This window comes from Emydura macquarii, unplaced genomic scaffold (genome assembly GCF_026122565.2).
Source record: "Emydura macquarii macquarii isolate MOO-44397 ecotype Brisbane River unplaced genomic scaffold, CSIRO-AGI_Emac_v2 contig_2199, whole genome shotgun sequence".
In the NCBI taxonomy this organism is placed as follows: Eukaryota; Metazoa; Chordata; order Testudines; family Chelidae; genus Emydura; species Emydura macquarii.
The window spans coordinates 2325073-2343333 of NW_027132336.1; the positions used below are offsets into that span (position 1 = coordinate 2325073).

The following is an 18261-nucleotide window of genomic DNA, read 5'->3' on the forward strand; positions in this document are numbered from 1 at the left end:
ATGCCGGGGACAAGGTAGATGATATTGTTACCTGAGGAGAGTGCAGGGCATTATAACCAAGTCAGACACTTCTTGGAGAATGTTCCAATGGATGCCCTTCAGAGGGAGCACAAATGAAGAGGATTCTTGTCCACAGTGTTCACTGAATGGTGAAAGTATCCTGCTTTGGGAAGACCACTTGAACTAGTGCAGCTGTAATACACATGCTTTCTATCCACATAAGCACCAGAATAATTTGAAATAAACATGTACAGCTGGAGGCATTTGCAAGACTGGCTTGTAGCTGGTGTACTCATAATAGAACACTAACATTAGGAGCACTGTGTGTGGGCAATGTTTTATAAGGATTCCAGGCACTTGTACTTGGTGCAGTAAACCTAATAATTCTTTAGTGTAGACAGACTCTAAAAGTCATTGATTTTTATTTCATTGAAATGAACTTGCATTCCATGTCCACATTTTTTTCCATTTAGCAGTTCCATTAACTCCCAAAGAAAGCCTGTTAAAGATGGTGGCTGTGAAGAAGCCCTTTTAAAAATTCATTTCCCTCTAACTTTTTCCAAGGTATCTCAATAGTCGCTGTATTCAAAATATTATGTGATTTCACAAACCATGTTGCTATTTATAAATTAGCCCTATCAAAATCAGATAGCCCAAATTTGGAAGGGTCTAAACTCTATAACACTCCATGCTAATTTACAAAAGCTATTAGTGGAAAATGATAAAATCATGACATGGCAACTCTAAAATGACCATTTCAGATGTATCAACAGAGGCACTTGTAAGTCCACATCCATCTGCTTTGAAACTAAAGAGGCAAGGGCCATAGAACCCAGAAATAGTCTCTCTCTCCCCCCTTCCTGGAAGAAGATATTTTTTCTTTTGTCTACAAGCTTGCAGGAAGAAAAGCCTGAGAGAAAGATAGAAATGACAGGGAGTCTAGATTAGTTTTGGCTGATCAAAAAATGAACATCAGTGAGCAAAAAGAAAGAAGAAAGCAAAAAAGCTGCTAGGCAACTAGGAAAAGGAAAAGCTCTGGGCCTAAACTCCTATAAAGCAGCTTCTCATAGCAAATTTGGGGCAGGCAGAAACACTATTTGGCTAAAGGATCTTAATGCTCATTAAACTTATATCCCTCTTTTCTCATTCTTCACTACAGGACAAAGAAAATAATAATCATTTGCATGAAAACAGGAGTAGAGAAGTTTGTTAGGAACATCCCACTTAATTCAAATGTCCTTAGCTATTGAAATAAAAAATAGGTGGAAGAAACATAGGCAGTATAAAGTAAAAACCATATTAATATAAAAGTAAAATTACTTTTTAAAAAATGATTTTCAAAAGTTTTCAATGCGCTGTCAGCTAGTACTTTTTGGCAAGTTTTTGCCAGCTCCTAAGCAGTAAAAGGAGAACATACCTCCCACTGGTAGAAGAGGAATAAAGAGACTCTCCCATTCAATGCATTTTAGTTAGCTACGTCAGCAGAAGGCAAAATTCCTATTTATTCCTAGAATATATACTAGTATGTATCCTAGAATACATATAGCATCTATATATAGATATATATGTATATATTCCTTTTGAATTTACATTTTACATAAACAATTCAAAGACTAGACAACAGCAAACCTTGTTAAACACTAAGTTTTCCAATGTAACACATTTAGCAAAATGTAGAAGCCTAATGCAAATTGTTGTTGAGTGCCCCCTTCTGTCAACACAAAATGCAAGTTTTAGCAAGACTTTTGAGTGCATGTTTTCAAAGTTTAGATCCAAACACAGATTTGATCTGAGAGAGAGCTAGTTTGAAAACAAATATTTTGTCCGCAAAGCCATATTTTAAACGCTTAAAAGAAATCATTTGATTCCTTTAATAGTAAATTGACTATTAAAATTAGCCTTTTTCATTATTCAAAAATATATAGTTGCTCTGTAAATACTATCGTTTTTCACAAAGTGCTGATCAATGTATTAAGTTTAAGCCATCTGAATTTTCTTGACAGATAAAACTTTAAAAAAACCAGGAATTAGTGTTAATTGCATGCCCAGAATGAAGAAAGATTGCAGATATGAATTACAGCCCAATAGTAAATTTAAATTAAATTACACATAAGAAGAATATGATTAAGTGACAGATCAACGATGCACATTATGCCTCTTTTAACTTCCTCCTACCCCCAAACTGAACTTCAGAGATTCAACAGATTATTGCAGCCCCTGCATTAAAAAGACTACTCATTGGTAATGTAACTAGTGTACTCACTTCTCTTTTTAAGTCTAACTCTTCTAAAATATACATTTCCCTTTTCATTTTAAAAACAGAGACTTTTCTTTAATCATAAAATGAATCAGCAAAAAGAAACTACACTTTGAGATATATGGTAATGATTGACACACAAAACCAGACTTTAAAAAGCCTAGTAATACATATTGCCATTATCTTCAAAATGTGTGTGTTCTGACTAGCAAGATATTACGAGAAAACAAAATGAAGCTCCAAAAAGTCTCAGAAGTTATATATTCTGTAAACACTGTATATAGCAATAAGTGTTTATCTGGTAATTAATAAAATAAGCCATTGGTAATCTGAATCGCTGGCTGAATATCCACATCACAGAAAATCATCTAAACTGTACACCTTGGAAACAGCAGTGACAATTAACAGATCCTTTCTAAGTTTAAAAAGGCACCCCTATATCATGGATGCAAGAGCATTACGATTTGAAGAAAATTAAGTATCTGCCAAAATGACAAAAAAGGAACAAAAACAAACAAACAAACAAAAAAAAAACCACTAGAGAAACATCTTCAAAACTAGTGTAAAGTTCCCACGCTTGTAAAACTTAATATATTACTCAAGTATATAGAAAATACATCTATATAAAACAGCATATTGATTAAATTCACAGTAGAGCTCATATGGTCAACTGATAAATACTTACAAACTTTGTCTTGTTAAAAGTCTAACTTCTTAGAAATACTTTGTATTGCATTAAGAAAATTCCTTAGCTTTGAAAACTATCCTTTAAACCATATTACTGCTTTCTGTTCATTTTAAATAAACAAAACTATATACTTACAGATACTTGACTAACAGTAAAAGTTTTCTCCGTGTATAAACAGTTCCTGAGTAATGTTTCTCTCATTGTTATGAAACAGATCCCTTAACTTAATAGAAAAGTTCTTGCTGAAGTTGAACACATATTTACTCCTTGAGAGGCCGGTAAAATAAATGAAGCTCTTCTATTATCCTAATACCACCTCCTCCCTCCCCAGTGCATTCCCCGCCCAGAGTCAGTACTGGTTCTATATATATGGCCATCAAAACAACAAGCCGCCTGTGCAAAAGCTTTTAAAATGTTGTTTAGACAGGTTATACATAATAATAAAGTTCCTGTAGAGATAACAATATGCTTCTGAGAATCTTCTAATGCAAAACGCATTTAATGAAGGCCTAAGGGACTCAGTTTTAAGGTATTTGTCCAAACCTGTTTAGGTATTGAGTCAAATATTTGTCCCCCCAAACGAAACATTTTGTTTTTTTAATATATTCTACTTAAATGAATATTATATGAAAAAAACAGGTCACCAACTTGGATTTAAAATATTATGTTTCAGATACAAACTAATGTTAAATTAAAAACAACACTTAAAATTGGTAGGGCTAAGCTTAGAGCAACTTTCTTTCTGTTTCTGGACATGCAGCTGCATGTTTCTTCATGATTACAATCACGGGTGGATATTATGCCATTTACTTCATCTTAGCAGTCTGCTCTCTGTCCTTCTGAATAAGAAAGATATTGAAATTTACAAGAATTCTGTTCCAGGTGAAATAGGATTGTTGTAAATTTCAATACTACACCTACTCTTCAGAATGTAGCACAGCAGAACAGAGATACATGTGTAATATCATAAAGGAACCCAAACATGGCTTGCTCAGCTAAGAAACTAGGATTTCATCTCTTTTACTGCCTTCGACTTGGAGACAGGCAGCAGGGAATGCAGTAGCACTTTTTTCTGTATTAAGAGAACAAATGAAAAGTATTTGGTGATCTCAGAATAACTTCTAACTATCTGATGTCTATATGGTAGAAACACCTTAGGTGGCACCTTTCTGGTAACCTCACTGGACAGACTAGCTAGCACATGGACTTCAGAGATTGAATGGCACCAACTCCTAGCAAAAGCCTGATCAGATCAAGTGTGAAGCAGAGTTTCAGAACAGTGTGATGGAAGCTTGCACTGCTGTTTCCTATGCTGTACATATTTTGTGACTAAAAAGAAGAATTCCATCTCTAGAAATGGCAATCCAACATATTTAATAAGCTCTTAATTCGCTAAAACATGTGCCAGGCCTCTAGCAGTCTCCCTCAGCATCATCATGTGGAACAGAAGCTCAATCACTCACCTACCAAGGTGGCCAATTAAAAGCCCTGAGAAAAAGACACATCAGCCAGAATCCGAAACAGTAGTGTGGAGGGAAGAGTCAGGGGAACACTAGCCCAGCCAGTGACTTCTTTCCTCATTCCTGGACCTGAACTGCACTGATGATTCACTGACAAAAAACTTCATGACCGCAAAATTAAGGTTGCCTGGTGGTATCTTGTCCCCTCCTAGAATGCTGATTTCAGCAAAACTCAAGCTTTAGAAAAACAGGAAACACAAAATTAAGATATGAGATAAAATAAGGCCTATGAGCCTTAACTATGACCCCCCGGACTTGGCAATAGCCACCGGGAATTATTTGTCTGCACTCCAGGTGCATTCACTGTGTTAGGTTGAGCTGTACTGAATGGTAGAGGGATTAATTGGAGTAGGTTGGCAGAGCTGTGATTGATATAAGGACAATCTGGGGGGCCGTGCCCCTCTGATGGGCGTGGGCGTGCATCCCTCCCCTGACCCCCATGTGATGATCAAAGAAAAAATGTGCATGTGCACCTTGAGAGATCCAGTATGCCTCATTTCAGCACTGCTTTGAATAGGCTGTATTAGTGGCAGGCCACAAGGGTCTTCTTGGCATGAGGATTGTCAGTAGTTAGATAGGAGATGAGTGTGGTCTGTCAATTTTATGATGGGAAAGGAAAAGTATAGCGTTTGATGACATCATGTGCATACGGGTGAAGGGGTTGGAAGATTTAACAGATGTCATGTTCTTTTTGTGAAGTAAGCTAAATGTGAATGTAGGGCAGGTATTGGCAGCTCTTGCTCAGTACAATGCAAAGGCAGAGTACAAGTATGTGTGTTATGGGCATATTGGAGCATCACTCAGAGGGCTGAGTTAAGGTGTGTGGGCATGTACCTTAACACTATATTTCCTGGTTTTCAGAAGTTTGAGTTTTGCTGAATTTAACATTCTCAAAGAGGACAGGATATCTATCACTAGGCATCTTTAACTTTGTGTTAATGAAGTTTTTTGTCAATTAATGTTTTAGATGAGTACTGGTTGTGGTGGCATTTTTAAACAGATAGAGAAATATTGGTAAGTATTAGTAATCATTTAGGCAGTTTCAGTTATCATGTAAGTTTCAGTGACATCCTACTCCACAATAGGCAGACTTTTGACAATAGTAGCAGAAGCAGCAACACCATGGGGGTCTGCTTTTACCCAACTGATTTCTGCAGAACAAATCTCAATGAACAATTTATCTGAAGGGGGAGAAATTGGTCTGAAGGCAGAAAAGGGGAAATGTAGGGAGAAAAGGTTAACAGTCACAATATAATAGCAATAAGTAAAGGCAAAGAAACTGGAGGTAATTAATGGTCAATTAAACCACGAAATGAAAAGGAAAAGGGCTAAACAAAAGTGAAATACAGAAAAGAGTTTAAAAAAATTAATGAATGAGATTAGAAGGAAATAATGAGTAAACAGGTGATGATTAAAGGAAAAAATATAAGACAAGCAGTAGTTCAAAACAAAAAAGAGCAAGAAGTAAATTAAAATCAGGCAAGTTAAAATCTATAGAAAAATAGGAAAAAATGAGAAATCATAAAAATGATTAACAAAGCAAACAGGCAAAGATTAATATAAAAATAGAAGAGCAAAAATAAAAGTACCAAAAAAAATATGTCACACCTGGTAGCTGAACTTTGTGACTTTGTCCTGACCCACAACTACTTCAGATTCGGAGCCAATCTATACCTGCAAGTCAGTGGCACAGCTATGGGCACCCACATGGCCCCACAGTATGCCAATATTTTTATGGCTGACCTAGAACACCTCTTCCTCAAAACTCATCCCCAGCACCTCTCCTTTACCTATGCTACACTGATGACATTTTCATCATCTGGATCCATGGGAAAGAGTCCCTCGAAGAATTCCACTGGGATTTCAATAATTTCCACCCCATTATCAACCTCAGCCTGGACCAGTCCACACAAGAAATCCACTTCCTGGACACTACAATACAAATAAATGATGGTCACATTAATATCACCCTATGCCGAAAACCAACTAATCGCAATACCAATCTTCATGCCTCCAGCTTCCACCCTGGACACATTACACGATCCATTGTCTACAGCCAAGCCTTAAGATATAACTCGATTTGCTCCGATCCCTCAGACAGAGACAAACACCTACAGGATCTCCATAAAACATTCTTAAAACTACAATATCCACCTGGAGAGGTGAAGAAACAAACTGACAGAGAGAACAAGATGGGTACCCAGAAGTCACCTACTACTGGACAGACCCAATGAAGAAAACAACAGAACACCACTGGCCATCACCTACAGTCCCCAGTTAAAATCTCTCCAACACATCATTAAGGATCTACAACCTATCCTAGCAGATGATCCCTCACTCGCTCAAGCTGTGGGAGGCAGACCTATCCTTGCTTACAGACAGCCCCCCAACCTGAAGCATAATACTCACCAGCAACCGTACACCCTACAAGAATACTAACCCAGGAACCTACCCCTGCAACAAACCCCATTGCCAGCTCTGCCCACACATCAACTCTAGTGACACCATCACTGGTCCTAACCACATCAGCCACACCATAAGGGGCTCATTCACCTGCACATCTACTAATGTAATATATGCCATCATGTGCCAGCAATGCCCCTCTGCCATGTACATTGGCCAAACTGGACTGTCACTACGCAAAAGAATAAATGGACACAAATCAGACATAAAAAATAATTATATCCATAAACCAGTTGGAGAACACTTCAATCTCCCAGGACTCTCTGTCACTGACTTGAAAGTTGCCATACTTCTACAAAAAAAACTTCAAAAACAGACTTCAAAGAGAAATTGCTGAGTTAGAAATCATCTGCAAACTTGACACAATCAAACTGAGTCTGAATCGGGACTTGGAATGGTTCTCTCATTACAAGAAGTAATTGTCACTGTTCACACATTCTCACCTCCTAATCAATGGTTGTGAATAGGCCTCAATTGCTCTAATTGAATGGACTTTGCTTTTATCTACCTTCCCCATTGTTGTTACTTACCCTTGGATATGTATATATACCTCCTATGTGATTTCTATTCCTTACATCTGAAGAAATGGGTTACAGCCCATGAAAGCTTATGCCTGCAAAAATTAAATTTGTTAGTCTTTAAAATGCTACAGGACTCTCATTGTTTTTGCTGTATACAGACTAACATGGCTACCCCTCTAAAAAAAATCATGTGCTTCTTTCTTCCCCTACCTTTGTCTTTGATATTCTTTATTTTGGGCCCAATCTTGCAAATGCTTACTGCAGGGCAGAGAACTTATTATTGTGAGTAGCCATTGAGACTACTCACGGAAATAAGCAATGGGCCTTTTTGAATGGAACAGTCATATGTATGAAGCAGCTTGCATGCTTTTGGAGTTTATATAAATAAAAAACAGTTACTAACCTTTCATAACTGTTGTTCTTTGAGATGTGTTGCTCATGTCCATTCCATGTGTGTGCCCCACATGCACCAGTGCCGGAGATTTTTTCCTCAATGGTATCCGTAGGGCTGGCTCTGGTGCCCCTGGAGTTGCAGGCATATACACCGGTATAAGGGGCACCACCAGCACCCCCACCCTCTCAGTTCCTTCTTGCCGAAAACTCCAACAGAGGTAGAAGGGTGCGTCATGGAATGGACATGAGCAACACATCTCGAAGAACAGTTATAAAAGATTAGGAAATGTTTTTCTTCCTTGAATGCTTGCTCATGTCCATTCCACGTTAGGTGACTCACAAGCAATGACCCTAGAGGTGGGGTAGGGGTTCACAGTTGTGCTGACTGTAACACAGTTCTCCCGAAACTGGCATCATCCCGGGCCTGTTAAATGATGACATAGTGGGACATCTAAGGTATGGATCGGTGACCACATTGCAGCCCTGACATGTCCTGGATTGGTATCTGCGCTAAGAATGCTGCTGATGACGCCTGCCCTCTCACTGAGTGAGCTGTCATGATAGCTGGAGGTGGAATGTTCACCTGCTTGCAGAAAGCTCAGATGCAGGTAGTAATCCAGGAGGAGATTCTCTGGGATGACACCAGGAGTCCTTTCATCCTGTCAGCCACAGTGATGAAAAATTGTGTAGACCTGCGGAAGGATTTAGTCCTTTTGATGTAGAAGGCCAGGGCTCGTCTAACATCTAAAGTATGTAGCTGCCTTTCCTCATCAGTGCTGTGAGGCTTCAGAAGACACGCAGTAAAATGTCCTGACTGACATGGAACTGAGACACCATCTTTGGCAGGAAGGCTGGGTGACGGCGCAGCTGGACCATGTCTTTTTAGAACATTATATAAGGGGGTTCTGAAGTCAGGCCCTTGATTTCCAAAACTTCTGAGTGAGGTAATCGCCACAAGGAAGACTATCTTCCATGAAAGAAGCAGTAGAGGACAAGATGCCATAGGTTAAAATAGGGGACCCATGAGCCTTGACAGGCCAGGTTCAGATCCCAAGGAGGTACTGGGTCACGGACCTGTGGGTAGAGTTTTTTAAGCCCTTGAGGAACCTGATAGTCATCTCATGGGAGAAGAATGGAAGACCGAGATGGTTGCCAGGTGAACCCTGACAGACGACAGTGCCAGACCCTGATGCTTTAAATGGAGCAGATATTCCAAGATGGCTTGCAGAGAAGACTGAGCCGGAGAAAGGGTCTGTTTAGATGTCCAACCGGTGAAGCGCTTCCACTTTGCCAGGTATGTAGCCCTGCTACCTAGCAAAACTTGCTGGACCTGCTCAAAGCTGGCCCGCTTCCCGGGGGTTAGCCATGGAGCAGCCATTCTGTCAGGTGCAAAGAGGCAAAGTTCAGATGGAGCAGCCGGCCCTGGTCTTGGGAGATCAAATCCGGCTCGTGTAGGAACACCTGAGGGGCTGCCACAGCCAAGTTTAGTAGCATGCCAAACCAATGCTGGCGAGGTCACGCCAGAGCTATCACAATAACCCTTGCCTTGTCCATCTTGATCTTTACAAGGATCTTGTGGACTAAGGGGATCGGCAGGAAGGCATACAAGAGGCCGCTGGTCCACAGCAGAAAGACATCAGAGAAAGAGACCTTGCTGAGCCTCTGCAATGAGCAGAAACGATGGCATTTCCTGTTCTGCCTGGTGGCAAACAGGTCCATCTGGGGAGTCCCCCACCTCTGGAAGATGACTCTAGGGACCACCGGGTGAAGAGACCAGTTGTGGGGAGAGTAAAAAGGACCTGCTGAGGTGATTCGCCAATACATTCTGATCCCTAGGGATGTCTGAGGTCTCTAGATTGATAGCATGCTTCACACAGAAGTCCCACAGACATAGGGTCTGTTGACAGAGGACTAAGGACTGGACTCCCCCTTGTTTGTTGACATAGAATATTGAGGCCGTGTTATCCATCAAGACCTGGACGACCCTGCCTAAAAGCTGTGGAAGAAATACCTCGCAGGCCAGGCAAATCGCTCTGAGTTCCCTGACATTTATATGCAGGGACAGTTCCTCCCGGTCTGACACATCTGATACCATGGTCACCAATGATCGTGGATCCGCAAAGGGTATCCCTTTTGTCACTGAACAGAGATTTAACCACCACATTAGGGAGGCCAATACTGATGATGGAATCGTGATGACCGTGTCCGAATGGTGTCTGCTTGAGGAATAGACAGACACCAGCCACATCTGCAGGAGCCTGAGGTGCAGGCTTGCATACTGCACCACTTAGGTACATGCTGCCATGTGCCCTAACTGCCTGAGGCATACTCGGGTGGTGGTAAGTGGGTGAGCTGTGACACAGGAGCGATTAAATCTGATATAGTCCAGAACCTGGCCTCTGATAAGAAGACCCTGGCCTAGTAGAGTTGAGGACTTCCCCAGTGAATTCTATTCTTTGCAGCGGGATCAATGTTGATTTCTTTTTGTTTATCAACAGACCCAGTGCCTGACAAGTGGCTTGAACTATAACAATGCTGTGCTGGACCTGTGCTCTCAAATGGCAGTTGTTCAGTCAATTGTAGAGGTATGGGTAGACCTTCATGCCCTGACGTCTGAAGTAGGCTGCTACTACTTCCATATACCTTGTGAATACGTTAGGTGCTGTTGCCAGACCAAAAGGGAGTGCCATGAACTGGTAGTGGCATTGGCCCACCACAAACCTGAGGAATCTCCTGTACCCATGGAAGATGGAGATGTGGAAATGTGTGTCCTTTAGGTCAAGGGCAGTGTATCAGTATCCTGGGTCCAAGGACGGAATGACGGAGACCAGGAAGACCATGTAGAACCTCAATGTCTTGAGATATTTGTTGAGGTGATGCAGGTCCAGAATGGCCCATAGGCCCCCCGTTTGCCTTCGGATTTAGAAAGTAATGGAAATAGAACCCCTTCCCTCTCAAGTCTTGGGGAACTTCTTCTACGGCTCCCACCCATAGGATGAGAAGTTGCTTGTGAGAAGGGTCCCTGAAGAAGGACAGGGGAGGACGTAAGAAGGGGAAATAGAAACAAATTGGAGGGTGTACTCCACTGCTACTGTACTGAGTATCCATTGGTCTGTTGTTATAGAGGACCATGCAGGGAGGAAGGGTGAAAGGTGGTCCAAAAATAAAAGGGGAAGTGGATCCTGTAAGAGACTGGTAGGTTGTCCTCAGCGTGCCTTCAAAAGGCCTATCTATTTCCGCTGGGGTATCGGCTCAAGCCTGACTGAGATGGAGCAGTGGAAGGTTGGCCCTGATGGTGCTTGTAACCTTTTCCCTTCTTCCTATAGGGTTTGATTCTGGCCTGGCCTGAAAATCTCAGAGGCTGCTGGGACCTAAGATGTTTCCTCGAGGCTGGTGGTGTATACAGGCCCAAGGAGCACTGGTTAGCCCTAGAATCTTTAAGATCGTGCAGCCTCGTGTCAGTTTGTTCTGAGAACAGCAATGTGCCTTGAAGGAGAGGTCTTGCACAGACTGCTGGACCTCATAAGAGAGGTCTAAGGACTGCAGTCATGAGAACCATCTCATCAAGATGGCCGATGCCATTGTCTTAGCCATGTCTAAGACTGCCTAGACCCTGGCCTGCCTAGACTGGTGGCCCTGGCCACCGACTTGCCTTTCTCCAGGGTAACCATGAATTCTTGCCTCAACTCCTGAGGCAGTGAGTCCTTGAATTTGTTTATAGATTCCCAGACATTAAAATCATATCTCTCTAGCAATGCCTGCTGGTTTGAGATACAAAGTTGCAGGCTGGCCATCTCATAAACCTTCCTGCCAAACAAATCTAACCTTTTGGCATCTTTGTTCTTTGGGGTGGCACTCGCCTGCCCCTGCCTGTCTCTTTCGTTAGCTGCCGAGACCAACAGGGAGGATGTGAGTACACATGCTCAAAGCTCTTAGCTAGGACATAATACTTCTTCTCAGTCCATTTAGAAGTGGGGGGGCAGAAAAGAAGGCGTCTGCCACAGTGCTTAACCAGTTTTAATGCTCCCTCATTGACAGGGTAAGGCCAATTTGGAGGGGGCCGCTGCAGCCAAAATGTCATATAATGAGTCTGTGGACTTTTTATGATCCTGGGCCTCTAGACCCAGGTTCATGGCAACCGCTTAAAGAGCTCCCAATGAGCCCTGAAGTCATCTGGGGATAGTGGATTTGCCAGGCCCACAATCGTCTCATCTAGGGAGGATGAGGCGAACACAGAGGGAGAGGTTGATTCAGCTGCTGCAATTCACCTCTCTGATGTTACTGAGAATGGGAATGGTGTCCTGGCACCGGGGGGGGACCTCCACGAATTCCAGTATTGCCAAGCCATTGGCCATTTTCCCCGAACGCCAAGCAACAGCAGCCAAACCTGCACCAAAGTCATAGATGGGGTTTCAGTGTCTCCTGGGTAGAGGGATGGCTTCCCATTCTGAGTCTGATGAGGATTCCTCCGTGGGCAACCTCTGCTTGCGGACTGGGTTGGAGGGAACGGTGCATGGAATCCGGAGACCGGTGCTGTGGGGCTGGGCATTGATGCCACAGAGTCAGGGACTGCTGCGGTGGTCCCATGGCCAGTTTCCTTCTGGATGGCACCACACTCACTGACACTGTGGAAGGACCTGGCTGATTTTTTGGTCTCTGTTCCCCAGTAATCTTAGTGGTCAAGGGGTCTCGGGGCGTAGGTGGTATCAGGAATGACAGGAGTTCTCTAGCTGCCTGGACCACTTTCGGTGTGGAGGGAACTCTCAAGTGCAGGGTGCCCCAACTGCTCCCAGGAATCAGGGTGGGTCCAGGGTTGGGCTCAGAGCCCTGAGAGGTGATGGTGCTGTTGACAACAGTTCCGGAGAAGACAAGCAGCCTAGCACGGGTCTCATTTCATCCCTTGCTCCCCTCGTCCCTCTTAGGCACCGGGGAGCGCCCTCTCCCAGCATGTTGGTTTCTGTGCCTTTTCCTCAGCACCAGCGATGGTGAGCAGTCCCGGGAAGAGTCCGCTGGAAAGGGGTACTCCATACAGCCGCCGACGTGCTTGATGCTGATTTGGAGTGGCACGGTCCACAGTGCCACATCCATTAGCAGGGCCTTCAAGCAAAGGATGTCCCTGTCCTTTTTTGTGCACAGCCTGAATCCCCTGCAGCTGTTGCACTTGTCATGGACATGAGTTTCCCCAAAGTACTTTAGGCAGCTTGAATGGGGATTGCTCACGGGCATGGGCTTGTTACAAGGCGCACATGGTTTGAAAGCTAAAGATAGATGGGACTGCTATCTACAGTAACTAATCTAAACTACACTTATAACTAACAACTATATACATTATACGACTAGAATACAATAAAAAACCAATGAAGAAGGCTTACAAACGCAAGCGAATAGTTCCAACAACTGTCACAGGTGGCAAGAATGAACTGAGAGGGCAGGAGTCCAGCGGTGCCTCTTATACTGATGCATATATGCGCAACCCCAGGGGGTGCCAGAGCCAGCCTTACACATATCACTGAGGGAAAAATCTCCAGCACTGGTGCATGTGGCGCACACCACACCTAACATGAAACGGACATGAGAAAGCACTCGAAGAAATAAATGTTTACATCAAATGCAGAATGGTATTTTTAGGGTATGTGAACTTGGATGCCCATCAACTGTCTGTGTACCTTTAATCTATGATTACAAATTACAAAATATTTAATGCATCAAATCAACTTACCTAATGAATATTAGATTATACTGGTTAGCAATAAAAACCCTAACTCAGGAAATCACTTAAGCATGTACAGGAAATCACTTAAGCATGTACTAAAATTCAATGGATTTCAATGGGCTTTAAACACATGCTCAGGTGTTTTCATGAATAGGGATGCTTTCCAGAATGGGAGCCCATAGGAAAACCCAGGATTTATAGTTCTGTCAGAGTTTCTGAGATAAACCTAACTCCTCAAGATTTATCAGTCATTATTAAATGGAATTTTGTCAGGAGACAGTTTTTTTGTTTTTACAAATTATTTATAATCTATTCAGTCATTTTTACTTAGAAATTGGAAAAATATATTCAATATTTAGTATGTTAGATCTTTGAAATAATTTGTAGGCTATAAGCTGCTGAAGTTTCTAAAATGAAATTTTGCAAGGAATTACTCTGTCATAGGGACTATGTGGTTCTAAATGTATTAATTTTATTTTCTAAAGTGATGAATTAATGTTGAAAAACTGAGAATCAGAGAATATAAGTCAGTTACCTATTTTTAAACTTTGTTACTAAGCCAACAAATGGTGTTCATCATCATAACCGCAAAAACTATTATGTAATATACAAGTGGGGTTCCTAATAATAAAAACTGAAAACCAGAAAGAATTACAGCCTGTATTAAGCTAACACATGAAATGTGAAGAAAGATGGAGCAAGTGGAATGAACAAAATAATACCAAAATCAACGATGCAGTTTTTATGCTAATGGATAACAATATATATACTTAACTTCTTGTACTGCCTCAACTCTGCTGTATTCTTAGCTTACATATCTGATGCCCTATTACTGCTTATGTTAAAAAGTACTGTCAACAAGTCTATTTTCCTTGTTAGTACTTTAAAAACGTAAAACAAAGATTCACTTTCACTTAGAATGCTGCTTTCAGATTCCCAAAGTTAAGGAAAGAATAACAAGCCAGGCAGAAACATTTACCTTTTTGGTATCAGATATTTAATTTCTGGGTAGAATTTAAGGTGTTGATTTTGACCTATAAAACCCTAAAATAGCCTGAGACCTGTTTACTTACAAGACCACCTCTCTCCCTATGCAATACTTCCACAGTTTCAATCCCCAGGAGACATTTGAGCTGGAAACCTTTTGAAACAATAGAGAGAAAGCTGCTGGCAGAATTTTCGTCTTAAAGACCCCATAACTTTGAAATGTTCTCTCCCAACTTTTGTGATTCAAAATAGCCTGAATCTGTTGATTTTCACAGAATACTGTAGGGTCCCTGTTTTTATAGATTATTAAGGAGGAGTATAGTACAGGTAGGATGGGGAGTGATTGGAAGTATTATGGAATATTATTTTGTAACATTCCATAACTGCTGGTTTGTAAAGGGATGAATCAGTTAAATATGATTTTAAGTAATGGCAGAGCACCCAGAGTCCATGAATAGACCACTTTATTTGGATTTATAAATCCAAATCAATAAAATTAGGAAAAATGACAGATTTTAATACTGTTATTAACAGCAGATAGCGTTCCATAACAACAAAATTCACTTATTACCAAACATAAACCTTGTTAAGCAGGCAAAATGGGAAGAGCTTTTTTCTTTAAGAAAGAAACCACTGTTTCTGGTTATCTCATGAAAATCAAAGTTCTAGGTATCTTTTTGTGAAGACCTGACTGCTAAGATATTGCTAGCAATTACTATACATAATGCTTGGACAGAATTTTTCCCTGATTTTAAAGGTGATAATGGACTATATTCATCCCTGGTGTGAATAACTGCAATTCCCAGGACCCAGAATTATCAAAAAAGTTTGGACTATAGCCATATGTTTTGTATTCTATATATCATTTTCTATAACACTATGTAGTCTTGGAATTATCGTGCCATTTACTTGGTTCCCTCCCTGCAGGTTTACAGTAACCTTGCTTAAAATATCTGCCAGTAAAAATGTAATTTTAGGGTTAACCTCTACATACAAATATTCTCAAATTAGTTCCAATAGTATGGGGGTGGCCAACCCACGGCTCAGGAGCTGCATGTGTGTCTTTGCTGATACAACTGCAGCTCCCAGCTGACCCAGAAGTGAAAATGACAAGCTGCCGCCGAAATTGACAAATCAGCGCTAATATTTCTGCAGAGGGTAAGAGACTGAAAAGCGAAATTGACAAGCTGCGTAAGGTAAATGTGGCTCTTTGCGGCTGCAATAGTACATACATAAAATATTTTACATTTATATAAGCTCCTTTAATAGAGAATCCAAAAGAAATCACGCAATAACCTTAAAGAAGAAAACCAGGCAGACAGTTGGTATACAGCACCAGTACATAATGGCACAGGAGTGGAAATGTTGCCCAAACACTCTGGAACAAACTCATACTCTTACAAAAAGGGCCAACAAAAATGTATTCGATTAACCTGACTGAGCTACGTTCAAAATACACACACACAAGAATCTTCTTGGAACCCAACTAATCCGCCTAATCAGCTCTGAAGACTAAATTCATCCTGACAAGATTTTAACCTTGTGAGTCAAGGGTGTCTACCTATTTAAAACCTAATGTTTAAATCATTAACATATCTCCTCTGCCATGAGGCTTAATGGAGACCAAAAGAACTGAATAAATCTACATACTATGTTCATTGTCATTATTCTAAAGGGGATTCCTTAAAAATTACTTAGTGTTATCATTTCTCCTCCCATTAAGTTTGAAGAGATACCATGAAATATTCTAATATGTACTTCCAATATTCTGTTCTACTTTATTAGAAATAATGGTTGTTTGGTGATACAATACTGAATTATTGTGCTGCAGTAATACTGCTATACTTAGAATTGGACACTTCCATTCCAAACACTTATTTTTTCATTCACTTATGAATTTTTTCAAATTACTATCTTGGCTAATATTTCTCACATTGGGTCTCCACCCAGCTTATTTTGCTTTGATTTTTATAGTTTAAAGGACAGCCTACCATTTTAAACTTCTGAGGATATGTTTTTTTTTAAAAAATCACTTTTAAAACTTCACACAGAGATATAAATATCATCCTCAATAAGGAATATTTGCTTTTTCTTGGTTCAAAATATTTGAGAAATAAACAGATATTTGGGAGGAGAGAAATAAAGTAAAGAGTAATTGGACTAGAGGGTCACGCTGTTCATTGTTTCTATAGGCTGAGCACTCATTGCACACACCATTGCATCTCTCTGCTTTGTGATTCCCCCTTTCCCTTGCCCCCATGCTTGAGGCTCCACGTGCCTGCCCCAATTCCCCACCCATGCCTAGGGTTTCATGTGTCCCAATTCCTCCTCCTTTCCCCTCCCATGCCAGGGAACTATGTGCTCCCCCAATTCCCCTATCCCCAAACCAGGATCCCCCATTCTTCTCTTCATGCCAGGGGCTCTGTGTGCCCCCCCCCACTCTCTGCTCCCTCCCCTCCCCCCCATGCAAAGGGCTCTGGGTCTCTGTCCTTTTTAATCCCACCTCTGAAGTACCTTTCTTATCTTCAAATTGGAAGAGACAGGTAGATAGTCGGTGACCCATCTTTCTCTCTCCCCACCCCACCAAGGAGCAGCCTTTGGGAAGACAGCACTAGAAGGGAGAAAGGAATGAAGCCTCCTTCAATCTCCTCTCCCTCTTGCTCCCCTTGCTGATTTAATATCTGTTTCATAGTAGTTAGGTAATTCTCAGAACTATTTTTTTGCTTTCACAGATCCTGTATCATCAGCAAAATTACTAAAATATTACTCTCCAGAAATCATTTAAAAGTTAAATGTAATGTAATGTTTTATGTAAAGCTTAATTACCTCAAGATCATCCAGTGAACGAGTAATGCTAAATCGCTTAGATCTTCCAAATGATCTCCGAACAGAGGAACGTTGGGGAGCCAGGGCTAATCCAAATGGATGTCCAAACTTTGCACCCTAAACACAATAGAAATTATAGGGTTACTTTTACTTGTATTTTATTTTACTTACATACAACAACTCCTCTGAGACAACATCTGATTTCCAGAGAGCTCTGTCTTTTATCTAGTTTTACAGTTGTGTTGACAGGCACATTAAACACCAGTGAGGGAGATTTGCAAAGTAACAGAAGTGAATTAGGTGCCCATGTTGAATGGGTATTGGGCACCTGTCTCCCCTTTGTGCCTTTGAAATTCTCTATCCAAGTGACTAACTTAAATTCATGAGATGACTTTTCCAGCCAAAGGCCCCAGTCCTGCAAACACTTAGACACAAATGACTTTCTGAATGTAAGTAATCAATGGGACTATTCATCTGCATAAAGTAATCTGTATGTGTAATTAGCAGCAACATGGGTGCCCATATCTGAACACAAGACAGACCTAGCCCTATGTTGTAGTGACATAAAATGCTTACTCACATTTCCTCCATATGATGCTACAACAATACTAGAATCCATCATGTCCAGTCTTTGATTAACTCTTTCTGTATGCTTTAAACATGCCTAGCACATTTCCTGAAATTTTGGAACTGATCGGATGCAGTATTCAAGTTATCACATTAGACCCAGACAAACAGAATTGATATCAAATTGAGGGTAGAATTGGCTTATGTTCCCACTGTGATGACTGATATTTCCTTTTTATGGCCTGATGCCTATAAATTCCCACTTTCTAACTTACATGAGGTCTAAAATGAAGTGATGATCTACACTTTAGTTTTGGAAAGTGGAG

General features: G+C 41.1%; 1 protein-coding gene across 2 annotated transcripts in view; it reads right to left on the minus strand.

The window, feature by feature from the left end:
• The window catches only part of RGS12 (regulator of G protein signaling 12), a 124897-nt gene that overhangs the window by 75505 nt on the left and 31131 nt on the right, over positions 1-18261 (minus strand). For both annotated transcript variants that reach the window (XM_067558887.1, XM_067558888.1), the window contains exon 3: positions 17369-17485. In XM_067558887.1, coding sequence (XP_067414988.1) covers positions 17369-17485 — 117 coding nt within the window. The remainder of the gene's footprint in view (positions 1-17368; positions 17486-18261) is intronic.